Source organism: Mesoplodon densirostris, chromosome 6, assembly GCF_025265405.1.
Source record: "Mesoplodon densirostris isolate mMesDen1 chromosome 6, mMesDen1 primary haplotype, whole genome shotgun sequence".
Lineage (NCBI taxonomy): Eukaryota > Metazoa > Chordata > Mammalia > Artiodactyla > Ziphiidae > Mesoplodon > Mesoplodon densirostris.
Window position 1 is genome coordinate 120,093,915 of NC_082666.1, and position 19,903 is coordinate 120,113,817.

General features: G+C 47.1%; 1 protein-coding gene across 1 annotated transcript in view; it reads right to left on the reverse strand.

The window, feature by feature from the left end:
• The window catches only part of PEBP4 (phosphatidylethanolamine binding protein 4), a 212,612-nt gene extending 207,716 nt beyond the window's left edge, over positions 1 to 4,896 (reverse strand). Inside the window, exons 1-2 of the mRNA XM_060100532.1 lie at positions 4,829 to 4,896; positions 4,520 to 4,741 (exon numbers count right to left, since the gene is read on the reverse strand). Coding sequence (XP_059956515.1) covers positions 4,520 to 4,741; positions 4,829 to 4,896 — 290 coding nt within the window. The remainder of the gene's footprint in view (positions 1 to 4,519; positions 4,742 to 4,828) is intronic.
• Between the last annotated feature and the right edge of the window lie 15,007 nt (positions 4,897 to 19,903).

The following is a 19,903-nucleotide window of genomic DNA, read 5'->3' on the forward strand; positions in this document are numbered from 1 at the left end:
AAGGGGACCCCTGAGAATGTCACTGGGAGAGTAGATCTGGAGGGGACCTCCCGAGGTCAGGACCCGGGAGAAGTACAGGGATCACTTCCCACTGGAGAGTCCCACATTCCCCCTCCCACCACCCCACCCCTTCCAGTGGATCCTGAGGTCCTGCCTTGGGCAGAGGTAGCCCAAGTCTGCAGACCTGGCAGACACAGGATGCTTCCTCAGACCGGCACCCTGAAGACCAGGACTCAGGCCCCTTGAAGCAGGACTATTCACTGAAGCCAGTTTAACTCCTTGCAAGTTTATAGTAGTGCTTTTCCAATGGCATAGTTTTAATAGCTCTTAAAGAAGTTTTAGAGGATGGGTTTTCATTTCTCATCACGGCAGCATTTTAAGGACTTTTGGGTTTGTTTTTGCCACAACTCCCTGCCACTGTAGCTATCGAGATCAAAGGCTGAGAGAGGGGACCCTCTACTGGCGGAGAGATGGAGATTCAGCCCACAGCCCGGAACTGGGAGAGGCAAGGGGTGGGGAGGAGGGAAACTGAGGACCAGAGGGGTCTTCCCCAGGGAACAAAAGTGCCTCCTCTTTTTATCTCAGTAGAACTGCTACAAATGTTAAAACAGTTAAGCAAAATCACCAAGTTGACGTTTGGTGAGTGGGCCTAAAGCCCCAGAGAGTGTCTTGATAGGGTACATGCCAGGGGACCAGGAGTGAGGTCTGTCCCCCCAGGCCCCCGTCATACCCACGGAGCGCTGCCTGCTCAGGGATGGAAGCCCACATGTTGCCTGCAAGCCACATCCTTCAGATGAAACTGCAGCCCCAGCCAACAGCTGGACTTCAGCCTCCTGAGAGCCTGGGCCGGAGGTGCCCAGCTGGGCCACGCGCAGAGAAACCGAGGCGATAAACGTGTGCTGCTGCTAGGTTTGGGGTACTGTGCTGTAGGCAATAGAGAAGGGCTGCATAGTCTTGTCTGCACTTCCCTGTGACTGGATGGTCACAGAAGTCCCTTCAGCATTGTAAGAACCAGATCAGGTATGAAAAAGGATCCGAATCCCAGCTGCCCAAAAGCGAGGGAAACCAAAAGGCCCATGGAGGGAAGGCAGCCTTCACAGAGGCGCCTGGGGGCTCGGGGGGCACCCCACCCTCTGCTGCGTGGTTCTCAGTGTGGGTCTGTCTCCAACTGACTCTTCTCGAAGGCGGGGGCCCAGAACAAAGCCCCTAAGGAGGAACTGAAGGATGGGAGGTGGATACCCAGAGAAGAAAGAGCAGCGGGTGAAGGCGGGGGGCATGACCTCTGTGTCCAAACAGCTGAAGGACCCTCCAGAGGAAGAGAGACTAGATTTGTTCTATGCAGTGCCTGGGGGCAAAACTAGGAAGCATGGGGTGAAGTGAAAGAAAGGCAGCCCCCGCCTTGACATAAAGGTGTTCCCTCTGAAGGGGGAAGCTTTTCAGCACAGAAGAGAGGGCTTTGGGAGGCAGGTCCTGGTCCCTGGGAGAGTCCACTGAGGCCACCAGTGCGGGGGCAGCAGGGAGGGGGGTGTTGAGTAGATTCACCCATTCGGTCCGGGTTGGACGACTATGGTTCTTTCACTTCTGAGACCGAGCCTAGGGTTCTGGCTCTCAGAGTTTTTGTCAGTCTAGTCTGGCTTTCTCAGGAGGGGGTCAGGTATTATTCTGGAAGAACTTTTCTCTTAACAATGTTTCCCCACTGCTTGTCACAGCACAAAAAGTTCCTCCCTTATAGATTAATATCTTTAGGTATTGAGTCCTAACTTCAAGAATTCCCTATTAGACTCTAACAATACCCGTGAGAGGAGGCGCTTTTCCGGGGGTGAGTCTCTTGATGAAGTCAGAAGCCTGAGCTGAGCAGGGCTCTTGGGGAGGGGGCTCCAGCATACTGATCTCTCCTCTGGGGTCTGATATGTCCTTGATGTGTTCTCATTCAGTGATGATCTTTTTTTTTTTTTTTCAAGATGTTGGGGGTAGGAGTTTTTATTAATTAATTTGTTTATTTTTGCTGTGTTGCGTCTTCATTTCTGTGCGAGGGCTTTCTCTAGTTGTGGCAAGCGGGGGCCACTCTTCATTGCGGTGCGCGGGCCTCTCACTATCGCGGCCTCTTGTTGCGGAGCACAGGCTCCAGACGCGCAGGCTCAGTAGTCGTGGCTCACGGGCCTAGTCGCTCCGCGGCATGTGGGATCCTCCCAGACCAGGGCTCGAACCCGTGTCCCCTGCATTAGCAGGCAGATTCTCAACCACTGCGCCACCAGGGAAGCCCCAGTGATGATCTTTTACAAACAAAAGCTTCCCTTGTGCAATGACGATTTACAATCAAAAGCCATTGTCCTAGCATGCAGGCTTAGTGCTGTAAGTCCATGTTTCTCAAACTGGGGATCTGCTAGTGTCTTCTAAGAAGTCCTGAGAATGACTCCTGCAATGGACTGAAAAATTGTTATGTTGAAATCCCAGCCCCCAGTGAGATGGAATTAGGAAGTGGGGCCATTGGGAGGTGCTTAGGTCATGAGGGTGGAACCCTCATGAATGGGATTAGCACCCTTTTAAAAGAGTCCCCAGAGAGCTCTCTCACCCCTTCCACTCTGTGGGAAACAGCAAGAAGATGGCCGTCTATGAGTCAGGAAGCAGGTTCTCACCAGACACAGAATCTGCTGGTACCTTGATCTTGGACTTCTCAACCTCCAGAATGTTGGGAAATAATTTTTTGTTCTTTATAAGCCGCCCAGTCTGTGGCATTGTGTTATAGCAGCGCAGATAGACTAAGAGAGCTCCCCTTTACTTGAGATGCTCTGGGCCCTGGAGGAAGGTGAGCAGCTAAAGGTAGGTGGGGAAAGAGCATGAGTGTAGTCAGACGAGGGGGGCTGAATCCTAGCTCTGCCACTTGCCAGGTGTTTGAGCACTGTGGGCAACTTATTTAATCTCTGGGGATTCCTCATCTGCAAAATGGGGATGATAACACCTACTTGGTGGGTTATGTTAACAATGAAATAAGTCAAAGATTTAAAATCACCAGCAGAACTCCTGGCATGTACCAGGTGCCCCAGAGCTCTGCATGTGCCACAGTACACAGGCCACCAGGTTGCCAGTGTGTGGATGTCTGCAGGGCCGAGCCTGGGGCAGCTGGGGTGCAAGCTGGTCTCCTCCAGGGACCATACACATGTGACATGTTCTACGTGTTCCACAGTGAACATACACAGGCGCTGTGTGTGGGGCTGTGATCATAGCCCGGCCTGGCCTTGCCCTGGGCCTGTTGTCATCCCCAGCTTGCTGGGCTTGACTTTCCTGCCAGAGGGAAAGGCCTGTCCGCCCTCGGGAAGGTCCCACTCAGCAGAACACCCAGAGCATTGGTGCCCACATGGCAGGGACAGCCGTTCCCTCCTGCCCCACGCAAAACTGCACCCACGACTGCTTCACCAGAGTTAAAAAATGTATTGATAGGAAAAAAATCAGTGTCTATTTTTTTGCGGGGGGGTGGAATTCAACTATCTAACTTTTTTTTTTTTTTTTTTGCGGTACACAGGCCTCTCACTGCTGTGGCCTCTCCCATTGCGGAGCACAGGCTCTGGACGCGCAGGCTCAGCGGCCATGGCTCACGGGCCCAGCCGCTCCGTGGCATGTGGGATCTTCCCAGACCGGGGCACGAACCCGTGTCCCCTGCATCGGTAGGCAGGATCTCAACCACTGTGCCACCAGGGAAGCCCTAACTATTTAAGGGAAAACATTTTTCTTTCTAAAAGTCGTGTCTGTAAGAATTCAAATGTACTCAAGGAGACAAAGTAAGAAGTGATAGTCCTTGACCCGCTCTCACTTCTGATGGCCTCAGTGGGATGCCAGTGTCCTCGGCCACCAGGCTGGCAGAGGGTGTTGGCAGCAATGTGGCCTGGGCAGCCCTCAGGATGGCCCATGACTCCAGGACAATGAAGACTGGCTTTTCTGACCCACAGTGGGTGAGGAGAGAGCTGACCTCCGACGCAGAGGGGGAGAAGCTTGCACCGTTGGAAGGGACACAGCCAGCCTCCCACACCCAGCTTTTTCTTTGAACGACGTCCAGTGGTCACACTCCTGCCTGTCCTGACACTCCCGGGGCCTTGTTAGAGAAAAGGAAACAACCACCTCTCACAGGGAGGGTCTCATCCCACACCGTGTGTCAAATGCCACTTTTCTTTAAAATGCCACTTTGTTGGGGGAAAGGAGCCTTCAAGGCTGTAGGCAGGGATGGTCTCTCTTGGGCTCCCAGCAGGGAGGGTGAGGCCAGCCCCACAGGGCCCCTCCGGTTTGGAGGCCCCAGGGGGAGCCGGCCAGATCCGTGTGCCCTCCCGATCCTGGAAGAACCGCCCTCTGGACGGACGGCCCGGGCCTGTCTCAGAGTCCTTTCCTGGATGCCGTCCTCCAGCCAGGTGGCCCCAGAGCTGACTCATGCTCTGCCTGTCCACAGAGGCCGCCTTGTGAGGCAGTGGCCCTCGGTTCCCGGAGCCCTCCTCCCTCTGCCCTCTGGGGTAGGGGGGCCGCCCAGCCTTACTTGCAGAGGACAGCGTCGTTGTCAGGCAGGGCCTCGTACACGCACGGGTCCTTGTCTCCCTCGTCTCCAGTGACCACCATCGTGAGGCCCAGGAGCAGGGCTGCCACGGCCAGCCTCATGGTCCAGCTCTTGGGCACCTGGAATGGAAGGAGCCCGTAGTGCTGCTGGCCCTCTGCAGGGGGCGCCCTTCCCGCCCTGCAGCCCCCAACCCCGGGGACCCACCTGGTAGGACAGAGCCCTCTGCTCAGCAGGGAGAAAGGTGGGCGCAGCCTGGGCTCCGGCAGCTAATCCGCCACCGGACACAAGTACCTTGGGAGGCCCTGGGCCTCCTCCCAGCTGAACTCAACGGACAGTCGCGGCCGAGGCCCCGCCTCCATCAGAGCAGGGCTGTGCCGTCACACTGTCCCGCTGCCAGGGCACAGAGCAGGCTGCAGAGCGGGAGGGTTTATACAAGCCTCTTGCGAGGCCCTCGTCCTGCACACACACACACACACCCAAGTTGCCCCGTGCGCGGTCAGTTGGCTGAGGGCCAGCCCGCTCCTTTGGCTTTAAGGCAAACCCTGGGAGGCTGGTGACCCCCGGCTTCGGGTTCTGGGGGTGCTGATGAGGGCCCCGACTTGCTGGGCTTTCTAGGAGCAGGAGTGAGGCTGGGCTGTGCCCCTTGCACAGCTCTGCTTCTCCCGCCCACAGCTCCTCTGCCACGTGTCTTGACAACCTCGGGGCTGTCGGACGGTGGCCGTGGTTGGACGCGGTGACCCTGGGTAGGAAGGGCTGCTGCACGAGGGGTAGGGCCTCCGGGCCCCGGGCCAGCTCCGGAGGGCCAGCTGAGGACAGACGGGCGCGTCCGGCTACACCTTGCCGTGGTGCTGAACTCAGCACTCTCCCAAAATAATAGTCCCTGGAGAAGAAGGCCAGCAGGGCTGCTCGGGAAGGGGGCCGCGTGCACAGCGCTGCGCTGGGAGGAGGGGGTGCCTCGGGGCTGAGCCGCACCCCAAACTACTAGGCTGGGACCGCAGGGCAGCCTGCATTCCCTAGGGAACAGGCCAGCACGGGGCAGGAGTGTGTGGAGCTCTGACTGCATCCAGAGCGGGGGAGTGGGTGCGATGGGGGGGAGATCAAAGACAGTTCTCCCACCTTGGGGGGATGGGGGGGAGGGACTGAGGACTCCTGGGTTCTGCTCTGAGGTCCGCCACAGGGCTGGAGGGCCCCATGCCTCTCTAGAACACACCACATTCCTCCTTCAAAAACAAGTGATCCCGTCGCCCTTGGGCTTGGCTAAGGAAGATGAGATCGTAGCTCTGCAGTCTATGCAGCTAGATCTTTAGAGAAACTGTTTTCAGCTGAGCTTGCTTTCCGCTTGAATTCCTGCTTCCAGGATCCCAACTTCCAGCAAAAAGCCCTTCCTTGAGGTTACAAATGAAACACATTTCTCAATAATCAGACTCCCTGAAGTATGACCAGGGCTCCCCCATAGATCCTTCCCAAGGTCTCCCCTACTGGAGAGTGTCTCCTAGCAGCCTCCCCACAAGATATTTGTGAAAATGAAATGAAATGAATTATGTAAGGCACTTAGTAAGGTGCCTGGCACATAGAGAATGCTCAGTAATTAATGGATAGTGTAGATATTCTTCCACAGATCCATCCATCCCTTCATTCATTCCCACACAATCCATCTCACCAGCAGGTAGAAGCACCTCCTATGTGCTGAGCCCTGTGCTGGTCCCCGGGCACAGGCTGACCATGGTTCCCATGGAGCTCACAGGACAGCTGGAGCCAGAGGATGATGGTGCCAGAATGGTCATCCAAGGCCAAGAGACTCCTGTCTTCAAAGTGGCAGCCACTAGAGATGCCAGAACTTTCGTGGGTGCCAACAGCTCTTAGCCCCAGTGACGGATGGCTGTCGGGAGGTGGGGGCCAGTCCACAGTGCAGGCTTGTTCCTGTGGAGCCCACTCACGTCAGCAATTCCTCCCTACTCAGTGAGCACCAGGCTTTTAGTACTGAATCCTCATGATGATGATTTTCTGAGGTAGGTACTATTATGATCCCATTTTACAGAGGGGGAGCCTGAGGTACGGCGAGGTTAGCTGACCTGGGTCACATCGGTAGTAAGTGGCCGACCTGGGATTTGAACCCTTCCTGGCTGACTCCATGCTCCTTAACCATTTTCCTCTACTGCCCCCTCTTGCGGCTCTGCTGTGCCTCCACTTACTCCCCCTCTATGCCCTTTGTTCTTGGAATAAAGCCCCGAATCCTCCAGGTGTCCCACAATGCCCTGCAAGATCTGGCTCTTCCTGCCTCTCTAGCCACGTCTCTCTACTCTCCGCCTGTCCTCGAACTATTTCCTGCCCCAGGGCCTTCCTATGCTCCGCCCTCACTTCCCAGTCCCTCCTGGGGGATCCCGAAGGGTCACGTCTTCAGAGAAACTTGCCCTGACACCGAGACTCCGTTAGATTCCCGTTATGCAGAATCAGAGCAATTTACTCCTTTTCTTACTGTTCTTATATGTTCGTAAAATAGTTTTGTAGTTATTTACTTAGTGATTTGCTCATAGTCTCCCCATCCCCCAGCCTGCAAGCTTCTCAGAGGCAGTACCTAGTCTGTGTCCAGCTTTCCCTGGTGGGCCTAGATGCTAAATAAATTCTTGTTTGAATGCCTGACAGACTTGCCACTTCTGTTTCTGATCGTCCTTATTTCACTTAATAGCTCCTAACTCTCTATAAATATCAGAAGGAAGCTAACCACTCGGGTTGGCCTCGGGCCCTGGATCCCTTTTGCTTATTTATCTTTCTTTGGCTTGTTTTTGTACGGAGAGATCTGACAGAATGCAGTGGTTCTCGGTGTTTTTGAATCTGATCCTTTCCTTGGGGAGTTACAGGACTTGGCTTTGAACTCAGAGTCCAAGATTGGAGAGCCACATTCAAGCCTGGGGAGCACAGCTCCCCATTTCCATCACCAGCCTGTTTTGCTCAATTGCTTCCCCCTAGAGGCACCATCTCCAGACCCCTGGTGCCCACCCCTGAAGCAGCCTTCTCTTCCTTCAGGCACCTGGGCTGAGACCACCTCCCAACACCATCAATAAGGCCAAATCGGTTGGCTTCCTGAGATGCCCTCGTCCCTCCAGACACCCGGATCTACTGGACCAGTGCTCCTGGAGCACTTTACCCCCCTCCCGTCCCTCCAGGCCTCCTGTGCCTGACACCCCCCTATCACTGCCCAAGTGTCACCTCCTTTCTCTACCCAGACACAGACCCTCATGCTTTCCCTCTCTCCTCAACCTTTCCATTTATGCCTTCTGGAATCGCTGTGCTGCAGTGACCAAATTCCCCCTCATCCTTTTCTTTTATTCCTCATTAAAAAAAAACTTGAAATATAATTCACATACCATAAAATTCACTCCTTTAACGTGTACAATTCAGTGGGTTTTAGTATAAAAATTACTAAAGGATGTGCAACCATCATCACTAAGTCCAGAAATTTTTCATTCACCCCAGAGGAGCCCAAATAACTCATTAGCAGTTGCTGCCCATTCCTTCCTCACCCAGAACCTGGGAACCACTAAATCTTTCTATCTTTGTAGATGTGCTTATTCTGGACATTTCATATAGATGGAATTATACTATATGGGTTCTTTTGTGACTGGTTTCTTTCACTTAGCATAGTGTTTTTAAGGTCCATCATGTTGTATCATGTATCAGTATTTCATTCCTTTTTATGGCTGAATAATCTTCCACTGTATGGATATACCACATTTTATTTATCCACTCAGTTGATAGACATTTGGGTTGTTTCCACTTTTTGGCTATTACTAGTAATGCCTTTAAAAACATTTGTGTACATTTTGCTTTGTTTTGCTTGTGAACCTATATTTTCAATTCTCTTGGGTTATGCCTAGGAGTAGAATTGTTGGGTCATATGATAATTCCATGGTTAATAGTTTGAGGACCTGCCAGTCTGTTTTCCAAAGTGGTGGTTACATTTTACATTCCTACCAGCAGTGAGGGTTCTAATTTCTCCACATCCTCAGTAGTGCTTATTGTTTCTTTTTTAATTATCACTGGCCTAGTGAGCATGAAGTGGTATTTTCTGTCATTTTGATTTGCATTTTAATAATGATTAATGATGTGGAACATCTTTTCATGAACTTTTGGCTATTTGTATATCTTCTTTAGAGAAATGTCCATTCAAATCCTTTGCCCATTTTAAAAATGGGTTGTCTTTTTATTGTGTAATATGGGTTCTTTATATATTCTGGATGTTAGACACTGATAAAAGTGTTTTGATATTTATAGCAAACACCTTTTAACCACCCCTGAGTTTATGTTAATGAGGTGACTTTTGGAAAGCACCTAAGCTGGTTGCCAGGGGAACCAACCACATGATTGGAGGGTTGGAACTTCCAGTTCCTCCCACCCCCTCACCTCCATGGAGGAGAGAGGGGCTGGAGATTGAAGCAATCACCAGTGGCCAATAATTTAATCGAGCATATCTATATTATGAAACTTCCATAAAAACCCAAAAGGATGGGATTCAGAGAGCTTCTGGGTTGGTAAACTTGTGGAGATTTGGGGAAAGTGGCACACTCAGAGAGCATGGAACCTCCACGCCCCTTCCTGCATACCTCACATTACACATCTCTTGTATCTGAGGCTGTTCCTGAGTTATATCCTTTTGTGATAAACTTGTAATCTAGTAAGTAAAATGTTTCTCTGAGTTTTGTGAGCCGCCCTAGCAAATTAATTAAACCCAAGGAAGGGGTCGTTGGAACTTCTAACCTATATCCTGTAGGTCAGAAGCCCAGGTGACAACCTGGATTTTGATTGGCACTAGAAGTTGGGGTGAAGTCTTGTAGAACTGTGCCTTTAACCTGTGAGAGCTGATGCTATCTTCAGGTAAGTAGCGTCAGAATTGAGTTGAACTGTAGGATACCCAGATGGTGTCAGAGAATTGCTTGGTGTGGGGGAAAAACTCACACATTAGAAGTGGTGTCAGAACTGTGGACCCTCATTGGATATTTGATTTGTAAATATTTTCTCCAATTCTGTGGGTTGTCTTTTTATTTTCTTTATAGTGTAATTTGATACACAAAGTTTTTAAATTTTGATGAAGTCCAATTTATCTATTTTTTCTTTTGTTCTCTATGCTTTTGGGGTCATATGCAACAAATCATTGCCAAAGCCAGTGTCATGAAACTTTCCTCCTATGTTTTCTTCTAAGAGTTTTACAGTCTTGGCTCTTACATTTACATCATTGATCCATTGACTTAATTTTTGCATCTGGTGTTAGGTAAAGTTCCAATTTCATTCTTTTGCATGTAGCTATCCAGTTGTTCCAACACCGTTTGCTGAAAGGAGTTTGCTTTCCCCGCTGAAACCCCTTTACCTCCACCTCCTGCCATAACCAGAGCCTCCCTGTCCCCTTGAGAAGCTGCTTCTCCATGTATCTCAGGTTTGGGAGGTAAGGTCAATGAGCAGCCCCCCCTCCCCTTTGGTGCTTCTAGACCATGATCTCTCAGGCTTCTTGTCAAGATCTAAACTTCATGGGGCTTATTCCATCTGAAATAGTTCTAATCACTGTCATCTGCCTTCCTACCACTCCTTGCTCACTGAAGACATTGCTACTTGGCATGGGGACTTTGTTTCCTGCTCCAAGCCTTGCTATCGACCCTGGGTGACATCTATATCTAGGGGTCACCTCTTCCAACACCTCCCCCCTCCCCTCCAGACTCTCTTCCCATGTTGATTTCTTAGACACTGTCATCACAGAAACCATTCCATGCCAAAAATCTTAAATTCAAGCAGCCATTCTGATGACAACCTCTTCTCCTTCCTAGTCACTCATTTTGTTACTCCCACTGCATCTAGTCTTCCATCTCATTCTGAACTTCAATCTTTTAACCACTCTCTTTTCTCCTTATCTATGCTGGTGCCTGGGTCCTGGGAACGTTCATTTCTACTATTCACTTGCCAACATCTATATTGCTACCTCCTTATCCTCATGTTGTGGCTGTTGAGTGTAACTCCAGTTTTGGACCAGTCCAAGGGTCTACCTGCTCCACTCTGCACCCTTGCTGCTCCCCACTCCCACTTATCTTTTTGGTACATTATACCTCCTACACAGCCTGGTGCAGGGGGATGAGGAAAAACACTGTGCTAAGTGAAAGAAGCCAGTCACAAAAGACTACATATTGCATGATTCCATTTATATGAAATATCCAGAGTAGGGAAATATATAGGGAGAGAAAGTTGATTAGCTTAAATCTGGGGGGGGGGGTTTATGGGGAAGATAGGGGTGATAACTAAAGGGTATGAAGTGTCTTTTGGAGGTGATGAAAGTGTTCTAAAATGGACTGTGGTGATGGTTGCACACATCTGTAAATATACTAAAAACTGTTGAATTATACACTTTAAAAACCATTAAATTATACACATTTAAATTATACATACATACAATTTGGTGAATTGTGTAGTATGTGAAACATGTCTCAATAAAGCCGTTTAAAAAAACAATCCAAGTGGGACTTCCCTGGGGGTCCAATGGTAAAGAATCCACCTTACAATGCAGGGGATGTGGGTTCGATCCCTGGTCAGGGAACTAAGATCCCACATGCCGTGGGGCAACTAAGCCCACGTGCCCAAACTACTGAGCTCACGCACCTCAGTGAGAGAGCCCACGTTTCACAAACTACAGAGCCCATGTGCTCTCACCCTGTGTGCCACAACGACAGAGCCCACATGCCCTGGAGCCTGCGTGCCACAACTAGAGAACAGAAAACCTGCATGCCGCAACTAGAGAGAAGCCCGTGTGCCACAAAGAAAGATCCTAAGTGCCTCAGTGAAGATCCCGCATACCACAACTAAGACCCAACGCAACCAAAAATAAAATAACAAATAAATAAATAAATAAATCTTAAAAAAAAATATTCAGGGACTTTCCTGGTGGTCCATTTGATAAGACTCCACGCTTGCAATGCAGGGGGCCTGGGTTTGATCTCTGGTCAGGGAACTAGATCCTGCATGCATGCTGCAACTAAGAAGTCTGCAGGCCACAACAAAGAAGTCTGCATGCTGCAACTAAAGATTCTGCATGTCTCAACGAAGATCCTGCATGCCACAACTAAGACCTGGAGCAGCCAAAACAAACAAACAAAAAATAAATAAATAAAAACAATCCAGGTAACATAAGCAAAATGATGGACTAGGAAGCTCCAAGCTCTAATTCCTCCATAGAAGCTTCAACACACACACACAGGCACACAAAAACAACACACACACCCCAAAATCAACAAACCAACCAAACGAACAAAATTCCCCAACTGGCTGAGCTAACTTTATGAGAGACTCTGGAAAACAGTCAAAGGTTGAGAGCAACCAAGCGAATGCTCAGTTAAGAAAAAGCTACCTTCATGACACAAGCGTATGGAAAGATATACCATGTTCTTGGATTGGAAGAATCAATATTGTCTAAATGACTATACTACCCAAGGAAATCTACAGATTCAATGCAATTCCCGTCAAATTACCAATGGCATTTTTCACAGAACTGGAATAAAAAAACTTTTAAATTTGTATGGAAACACCAAAGACCCTGAATAGCCAAAGCAATCTTGAGAAAGAAAAATGGAGCTGGAGGAATCAGGCTTCCTGACCTCAGACTATACTACAAAGCTACAGTCATCAAAACAGTATGGTCCTGGCACAAAAACAGAAATATAGATCAGTGGAACAGGATAGAAATCCCAGAAATAAACCCATGCACCTATGGTCAATTAATCTACAACAAAGGAGGCAAGAATATATAATGGAGAAAATTGATACAGCCACTATGGAGAACACTATGGATGTTCATTAAAAAACTAAAAATAGAATTACCATATGAGCCAGCAATCCCACTACTGGGCACATACCCAGAGAAAACCATAATTCAAAAAGACACATGCACCCCAATATTAATTGCAGCATTATTTACAATAGCCAGGGCATGGAAGCAATCTAAATATCCATCAACAGAGGATGGATAAAGAAGATGTGGTACATATGTACAATGGAATATTAGCCATAAAAAGGAACAAACCTGTGTCATATGCAGAGATGTGGATGGACCTAGAGACTGTCATACAGAGTGAAGTAAGTCAGAAAGAGAAAAACAAATATCATATATTAACACATATATTATATGTGAAATCTAGAAAAATGGTATAGATGATCTTATTTGCAAAGCAGAAATCGAGACACAGACATAGAAAAGAAATGTATGGTTACCAAGAGGGAAAGGGGGGTAGGAGTGGGATGATTAGGGAGATTGGGATTGACACATATACACTACTATGTATAAAATAGATAACTAATAAGAACCTACTGTATAGCACAGGAAACTCTACTCAATGATCTGTGGTGACCTAAATGGAAAGTAAATCCAAAAAAGAGGGGATATATGTATACATATAAAAAATATATAAGCAGTCGATTTAAAAAAATTGAATCAATGGAGATATACCTGTATATCTAGTTGGGACAGTTACCTGTATATCTAGTTGGGACAGTTTAATATTTTTTAAAATCAGTTATCTTTAAATGAATTTATACATATAAAGTAATTCAAATAAAATTGTTTCATTTTTAGTGCAAGTTTTTAAAAAGTCTAAACTTCATTTGGAAGAATCAATGTAGCAGAATAGGTCAGGAATTTTTTTGAAAGAGGAATTTATTGGGATGTGGAGTGGAGAAGAGCATGTCCTATTTAATTTTTCCATAAAGCTACAAGAATTAAAACATTATGGTTCTGTCACAAGAAGAAACAGCTCAGTGAAACAGAATTGAAAGTCTAGGAACAAATCCAAGTGTGAGTGAAGATTTAATATATGATAAAATTGGGATTTTAATGAGGGAGGTACAGAGGCTAGGACAATTGACTATTCAGAAAAAAAATTTCCAGACAATTCAATTAGTTAAACATGAAATACAAAGCTATAAAAGAATGAGAAAATAATATAAAATATTTATATAACGTTGGGGAGGGAAAGGCCTTGCTAAGATTAAAAGCAAAGAAAAAAATTTTTAAAAATGGATGTTTCTTAAGAGATAAAAATCTGAAATTTTTGAATGTATATACACAGCATAAAATGATTAAATGCCAACAAACAAGATAAAAGTCAAGCAACAAACTAGGAAATAATATTTGTAACAGATGACAAAAGACTAATATTCTTAATATATAAAGAACCATTATAAATCAATACAAAAGTATCATTCCACTGAAAAATGAGAAAGGATCATGAACAATTCACAAAAGAAGAAATAAATATATGACTAAAACAATGTTCCATCTCATTAGCAATCGAAGAATGGAAATTGAAACCAGGTACATTCTGATACATAATGCATATCAAAGCTTTAAAAATGTTTGTGCAGTTTAAACCAGAAATTCTACTAGGAATTTACCTTAAGGAAATGCCCACTTCTTTGCAGTGTTATTTATAATAGTAATAGGCCTGGAAACCATGTAAGTCTAACAAGGAGGAATTCGGTTTTTTTAAATGATAGTATTTTATACAGGGGAAACCACCACTAAAATGTAGGAAATACACTGTTCAAAATAATGTAAAAATACTAAGTGCCATCGAAAGATGTACACAATTATAGCAGTCAGCATTCCTGAAGGAGCTTGATGGTACACTCAAATTAGGATAAACTGAGCAGGAATCAATAAAAGGGCTACTTACAAAGATGAGGGCAGGGTGTAGGGAGAAACATTACGGGTGGTGCAATAAACTGGGACTAGTCACAGCAAAATATTTCTAGACTTCCAGGCATTCAAGGAAGGCAAGGCAGAGGCTAGGGTGAGATAAGTGAGACACCTAGAATGAAAAACTTAAGGACACATTCACCTTCAGGGTTGTGCAAGTGAAAGTGAGTGCCTTTTTATATTTTTGCATACTAGGCACCTCCTTCATCCCATCCTAGGGTTGACCCTGGGGGAGGAAGCTATTAAAGGAACCTGGGAGGGGAATCCTGCAGAGAAGCCTGCCTGGAGAGAGCAGTGACTTTTAATAGGGTACCAAAGGCAGCCCAAGGTGACCCCTCAGAAAGGCTTCCTGAGATAAATACCCTGTTCTTACTCTCCTCCCATCCTCTAATCTCCTGCAAGGCCTCCTCTCACCAGACCTCTCTGGAAGCCAGAGGGCAAGGCTACTCCACAGTCTGTCCCAGCTTCTGGGACAGACAGCAGGGCAGAGAAAGAATGAGTGGATTCAAGGGGCACAGAGACATCCATGGAACAACACAGCTAAGCGAAAGAAGCAAGTTCCAAAGCAGTATCTATCAATAATATCTGATACCTATTTTTACATGAATATTATATAGTAGTATACCTGGGGTGTAATATCACATTATGGTTGATTTCTAAATAGTTTTTGCCTTTATATTTGTTAAATTTAATAGAATGTATGTCTTTTAAAAAAAGAAAAGAAGAATTCCAAAAATTACATATAAGTTATGGCCTTAAGATGAAGTAAAAAGCTTGGATGGGAAAAAAAAAGTTAAAATATTTACAGGGGTTGCTTTTGGGTTATGAATATGTATGTTTATAGAGTTAAAAAGTGTTTATTTCTAGGGGCAAGTGTTGTAGTTTTTTTTAAATTTAATTTAATTAATTTATTTATTTTGGCTGTGTTGGGTCTTTGTTGCTGTGCACGGGCTTTCTCTAGTTGTGGCGAGTGGGGACTACTCTTCATTGTTGTGCACAGGCTTCTCACTGTGGTGGCTTCTCTTTTTGCAGAGCATGGACTCTAGGCATGCGGGCTGCAATAGTTGTGGCACTTGGGCTCAGTAGTTGTGGCGCACGGGCTTAGTTGCTCCGCAGCATGTGGGATCTTCCCAGACCAGGGCTCGAACCCATGTGCCCTGCACTGGCAGGCAGATTCTTAACCACTGTGCCACCAGGGAAGCCCAAGTGTTGTAGTTTTGTTTTTGTGTTTGCATCTTAATTTTTCTTTCCTTCAAAATGTTATAAAGTGAACATATGTTTTGCTGTGATAAATCCAGAAGATATTCAGTAAGTAGGTTGGGAGAGAGGAGAATAGATAGGTACGTGATGGAGAGAAGAGAGAGAATAGATAATAAGAATATCCCTAAATGGTCACACTGTCCTTCATGGGGGTTGACATTCTCAGCCCAACTAGGTATATCTGAAGATTTTATTCAAATGTGTAAAATCACATTATGATTCCACAAGATCCTTTTCTCTAAAATTCCCTTTAAAGAAGAAACACAATTCTTATCTAACAGACCTCACAACCTGCAGTAATAGTCATGAAACTGAAACTGAGCAGGACCCTGTGGGGCCCTCCCAGGTACAAATCCTTTCCACGTGCCCTGTTTCTTTTTTTTTCAGCTTCCCTGTTTCTTGTTTGCAGGAAATAGGCTTCATTCACCTCCGAGACCTTCCCTAAATGCCAAAGGGCAGATTCAAGCTGTTGTTAATCAGGGAAGCGAAGGAATGCAGAAACAAAAGAGAAGCAGTCAAGGAACAATAGTGCAGAGATAAAGCAGGGTCCTGGTTCCTCCTCAAGGAATATACATAACAATACCCTTAAGTCTTTTGCAGGAACTAAGGCCCCCACCCAGGTAGAGGATGGTAACTTCAGGCTGAGCCCAAGATTCCTGAACAGTTACCTCACCTCAAACCAATCAGAGAAAGTCTGCACAAAGTGGAAGATAATGAAGACTTTTATCCCCTCCCCAAATGATTCTCCCTTTAAAAACATTCGTGGTTGAGCAGAATCTTAGGAGTCGTTTGTTTCGGCTGTGCTTGCAGGATCTTAGTTCCCCCACCAGGGATCAAACCCATGCCCCCTGCAGTAGAAGCATGGAGTCCTAATGGCTGGACCGCCAGGGAATTCCCAGGAGTTGGTTTTTGGACACAAGTCCACCTTCTCCCCAGGTTGCCACCTCCTGAATAAAACAACCTCTCCTTTCCAACCAACACTTGTCTCTCGAGTATTGGCTTTCGAGCAGTGAGCAGGCAAACCTCAGCTCAGTAACAAGACAAGACAGACAAAAGTATGGCTTAAATAAGTAAAGTACAGACATGCAGGAGGAGTTGGGAATGTCATTTCTCTGCAGAGCATCACAACTGACTTCTAAGGGTTCTGTTCCAGCTCCAAGACATACTGCCCTCTCTGCTTCCCTATGGAGGCCATGTGTTGACCTCCTAATCACAGTTCTTCACTCCCCAAGGACTCTGAAACCCAGCTCACTGTCTTCTCTACTCAGGTCTTAACATCATCTAAGTCAGTTCATCATCCCAAGTCTGAGTGATCCAACATGATGGCTTCTTAGTTCCTTACTACCTCACCTCCTAAGAGCTTTGCATCCATGTTGTCTTTGCCACCCTCTCCCCAGGGCACACTGCTCCACTTCTGCTATCTGAAATCTCACACTCCTTTTCAGCCCCATCCTTCCAGCTCTCTCATTCATTGACTTCCTCCTGAAACTGTGCAACTCAGATTGGGACTTGAACCCAAAGTCTTTTAACTGAGATCACACACCGGGTCTCAGGACTTAATGAAGCTCAGGTTCTTGATGTCTTGTCACAGAAAGAATTCAGTGAGAGACAAAGTGATAAGTAAGAAGTGGATTTATTTAGAAACACACTCCACAGACAGAGTGTGGGCCATCTCAGAAGGTGAGAAAGGCACCAGGGTTTCGGGTTGTCAGTTTTTATAAGGGTGGGCAATTTCATAGGCTAATGAGTAGGAGGAATATTCCAGGTATTTTGGCAAAGGAGGGGGATTTCCAAAAATTGGGCCATTGCCCACTTTTTGACCTTTAGGGTCAGCCTTGGAACCATCATGGAGCCTGTGGGTGTGTCATTTAGCATGCTGATGTGTTACAATGAGCTATACTGAAGCTCAAGATCTAGTGCAAGTCGACTTGTCTGACTTGTCCGCCATCTTGTACTTATTTGGCTCTAATCAGTTTATGTTGTATCCTTGGGCTATGTCATTGTTTTAAAGGTTGTGCCCTGCCCCCTTTCCTCCTGTTTCACTCCCACTAAAACTGTTTCTCAACCTCATGAAACTCATCAGTCCCATAGACTGATTTTACAGGAAAACAAGCAAACAAACCCCCCAAAAACAAAAACAGAAGTTATGAGACAAGGACTACCTGAATTCCTCTACTTTCCTCCCAACATAATGGGAAAGGTGTCCCTCCCTAGGTCAAAGACTTACCCTTCTTACTATATTTTAATCCTCCCCCTCTCCTCCTCATTCAGCCCGTCAGCTGTTCCTTTCCTGTATCTTTAATCCCTCTCCTTCAACTTGATTCTTCCTACCAGCACTTAAGTGTACTTATGTCTCTTCCATCTTTTTTGTTTTTATAAATTTATTTATTTATTTTTGGCTGTGTTGGGTCTTCATTGCTGCACACAGGCTCTCTCTAGTTGCGGCGAGGGGGCGTTACTCTTCATTGCGGTGCATGGGCTTCTCATTGCGGTGGCCTCTCCTGTTGCAGAGCACAGGCTCTAGGCACGCAGGTTTCAGTAGCTGCAGCACACGGGCTCAGTCGTTGCACGCGGGCTCTAGAGTGCAGGCTCAGTAGTTGTGGTGCACGGGCTTAGTTGCTCCACAGCATGTGGGATCTTCCAAGACCAGGGATCTCAACCATGTTCCCTGCACTGGCAGGTAGATTCTCAACCATTGTACCAACAGGGAAGCCCCTCTTCCATCTTTAAAAGGTCCCTCTGTAGTGGATGCTGTGATGCATAATCCAGATGCCCCTTTCTGCACTGAGACATTCATTCTTCCAGCTGCCAGGAGTGTTGGCTGTTGACAGCTTGCAGCTCAAGCCCGCTCTGGGAATTGCCACAGGGAGCTGCCTTGCCCAAGGTGACACCCATTCTCCAGGGCAGGCCACAGCCTATGGCTGGTTAGTGCTGGGGCATTTTAAGGGTACTTGGGATTTGTTTTAAGGGGGTATAGTAAGACATGCAGGCATGGAGATGACTGTCATGAAAGAATAGGTTTATACTCATAGATCCCTAGAAACAGGAGGCATGGCACACCATGCAGGGCCACATGGGGAAGCACCAGAGTTGGTCAGGAGGCAGAGGGAGAGAGGGGAAAATAGGGGAAAATGTGAGAACCTTTAGTATGGTTTCCATGAAGAAGGCAAGGTAAGACAGTGTAAGTGGGTTTAGGATTGGTCAGTTTGGATAATTTCATGGGCTCTAGGGTATATGGATGGCTCTGGTGTCTGATCCTGAGATGATTAGGGCAGGTGGATAGTGGCCCGGGTGTACGATCTTGATAAAGGAGATGGTTGGGGGGTATGGACTCTGGACTGGCTGATTTGCATAGGAAAGTCATGCTCGCAGAGGAGTCATTTTCTGTCTCTAGAATCAGCTAGTCCTGGGAGGGGCAGTCTCTCCAGAATCAGCAAGGCTCCAGATGTCAAAACAACAGAAAATACAGAAAATAAAATGGCATGATTAATACATGGGGTAAAATGCCAAGCCCCCTTAACTTGGTTCAGGGACATCTAGGAAGGGCCATCCTAGCTCCACAGCTCCCAGAGGGCTCTGCCAATGCCTGGATCGCTGCATCACAGTTCAACTCTCCCTCTGCTCCCCCACTCAGCCCCCACTCTCTGGAGGACTCCCCAAGAAACTTCCTGCCTGCAAACCTCCATCGCATCATCTGTTTTCCAGGGAACTGACTTAAGACCCTCTCTGAGCCCCACTAACCCTCATCCATTGTTCTCCGTTCCTTCACAGCCAAGCTTCCTGAAAGAGCAACCTCTCCTCATTATCTCCACTTGCACAAATCCACTTGCACAGCTTTTGCTCCGCAGTTCTCAAACTTCAGCATGACTCAGAATCATGTGGAGGGCTTGTTAAACCACAGATCGCAGACCTCCAGCTCTGAGTTCCTGATTTTGTAGATCTGAGGCAAGACCCAACAATCCACTTTCCTAATTTGCTCCCACGTGAGAGAACCCCTGCTTTCACGGTCCCCTATTCTGTCAGGACGAAGTCCAAGCTTCCTCTCGGGGCCCTTCACAGTGTGGCCTCTGTTTCCCCAACAGCCTTGTCTCCTCTTGTGTGTTTCTGGGGTTTTTGTTTTTGTTTTTCTTTTGGCCTCACTGCGCAGCTTGCAGAGTCTTAGCTCCCTGACCAGGGATCGAACCTGAGCCCCCTGCAGTGGAAGTGCAGTCTTAACCACTGGACCACCAGGGAAGTCCCCCCTCATGCATTTCTGAATTTACCTTCCTGTGACTCTGCAGTAGTTGTGGTTTCTCATGGACATAGGCTCTCCTCTTGCCTCTGGGCCCTTGCACATATTTTATTTGCACGTTGACACTCCTCACGTCTTTCCCCTGCCTGGG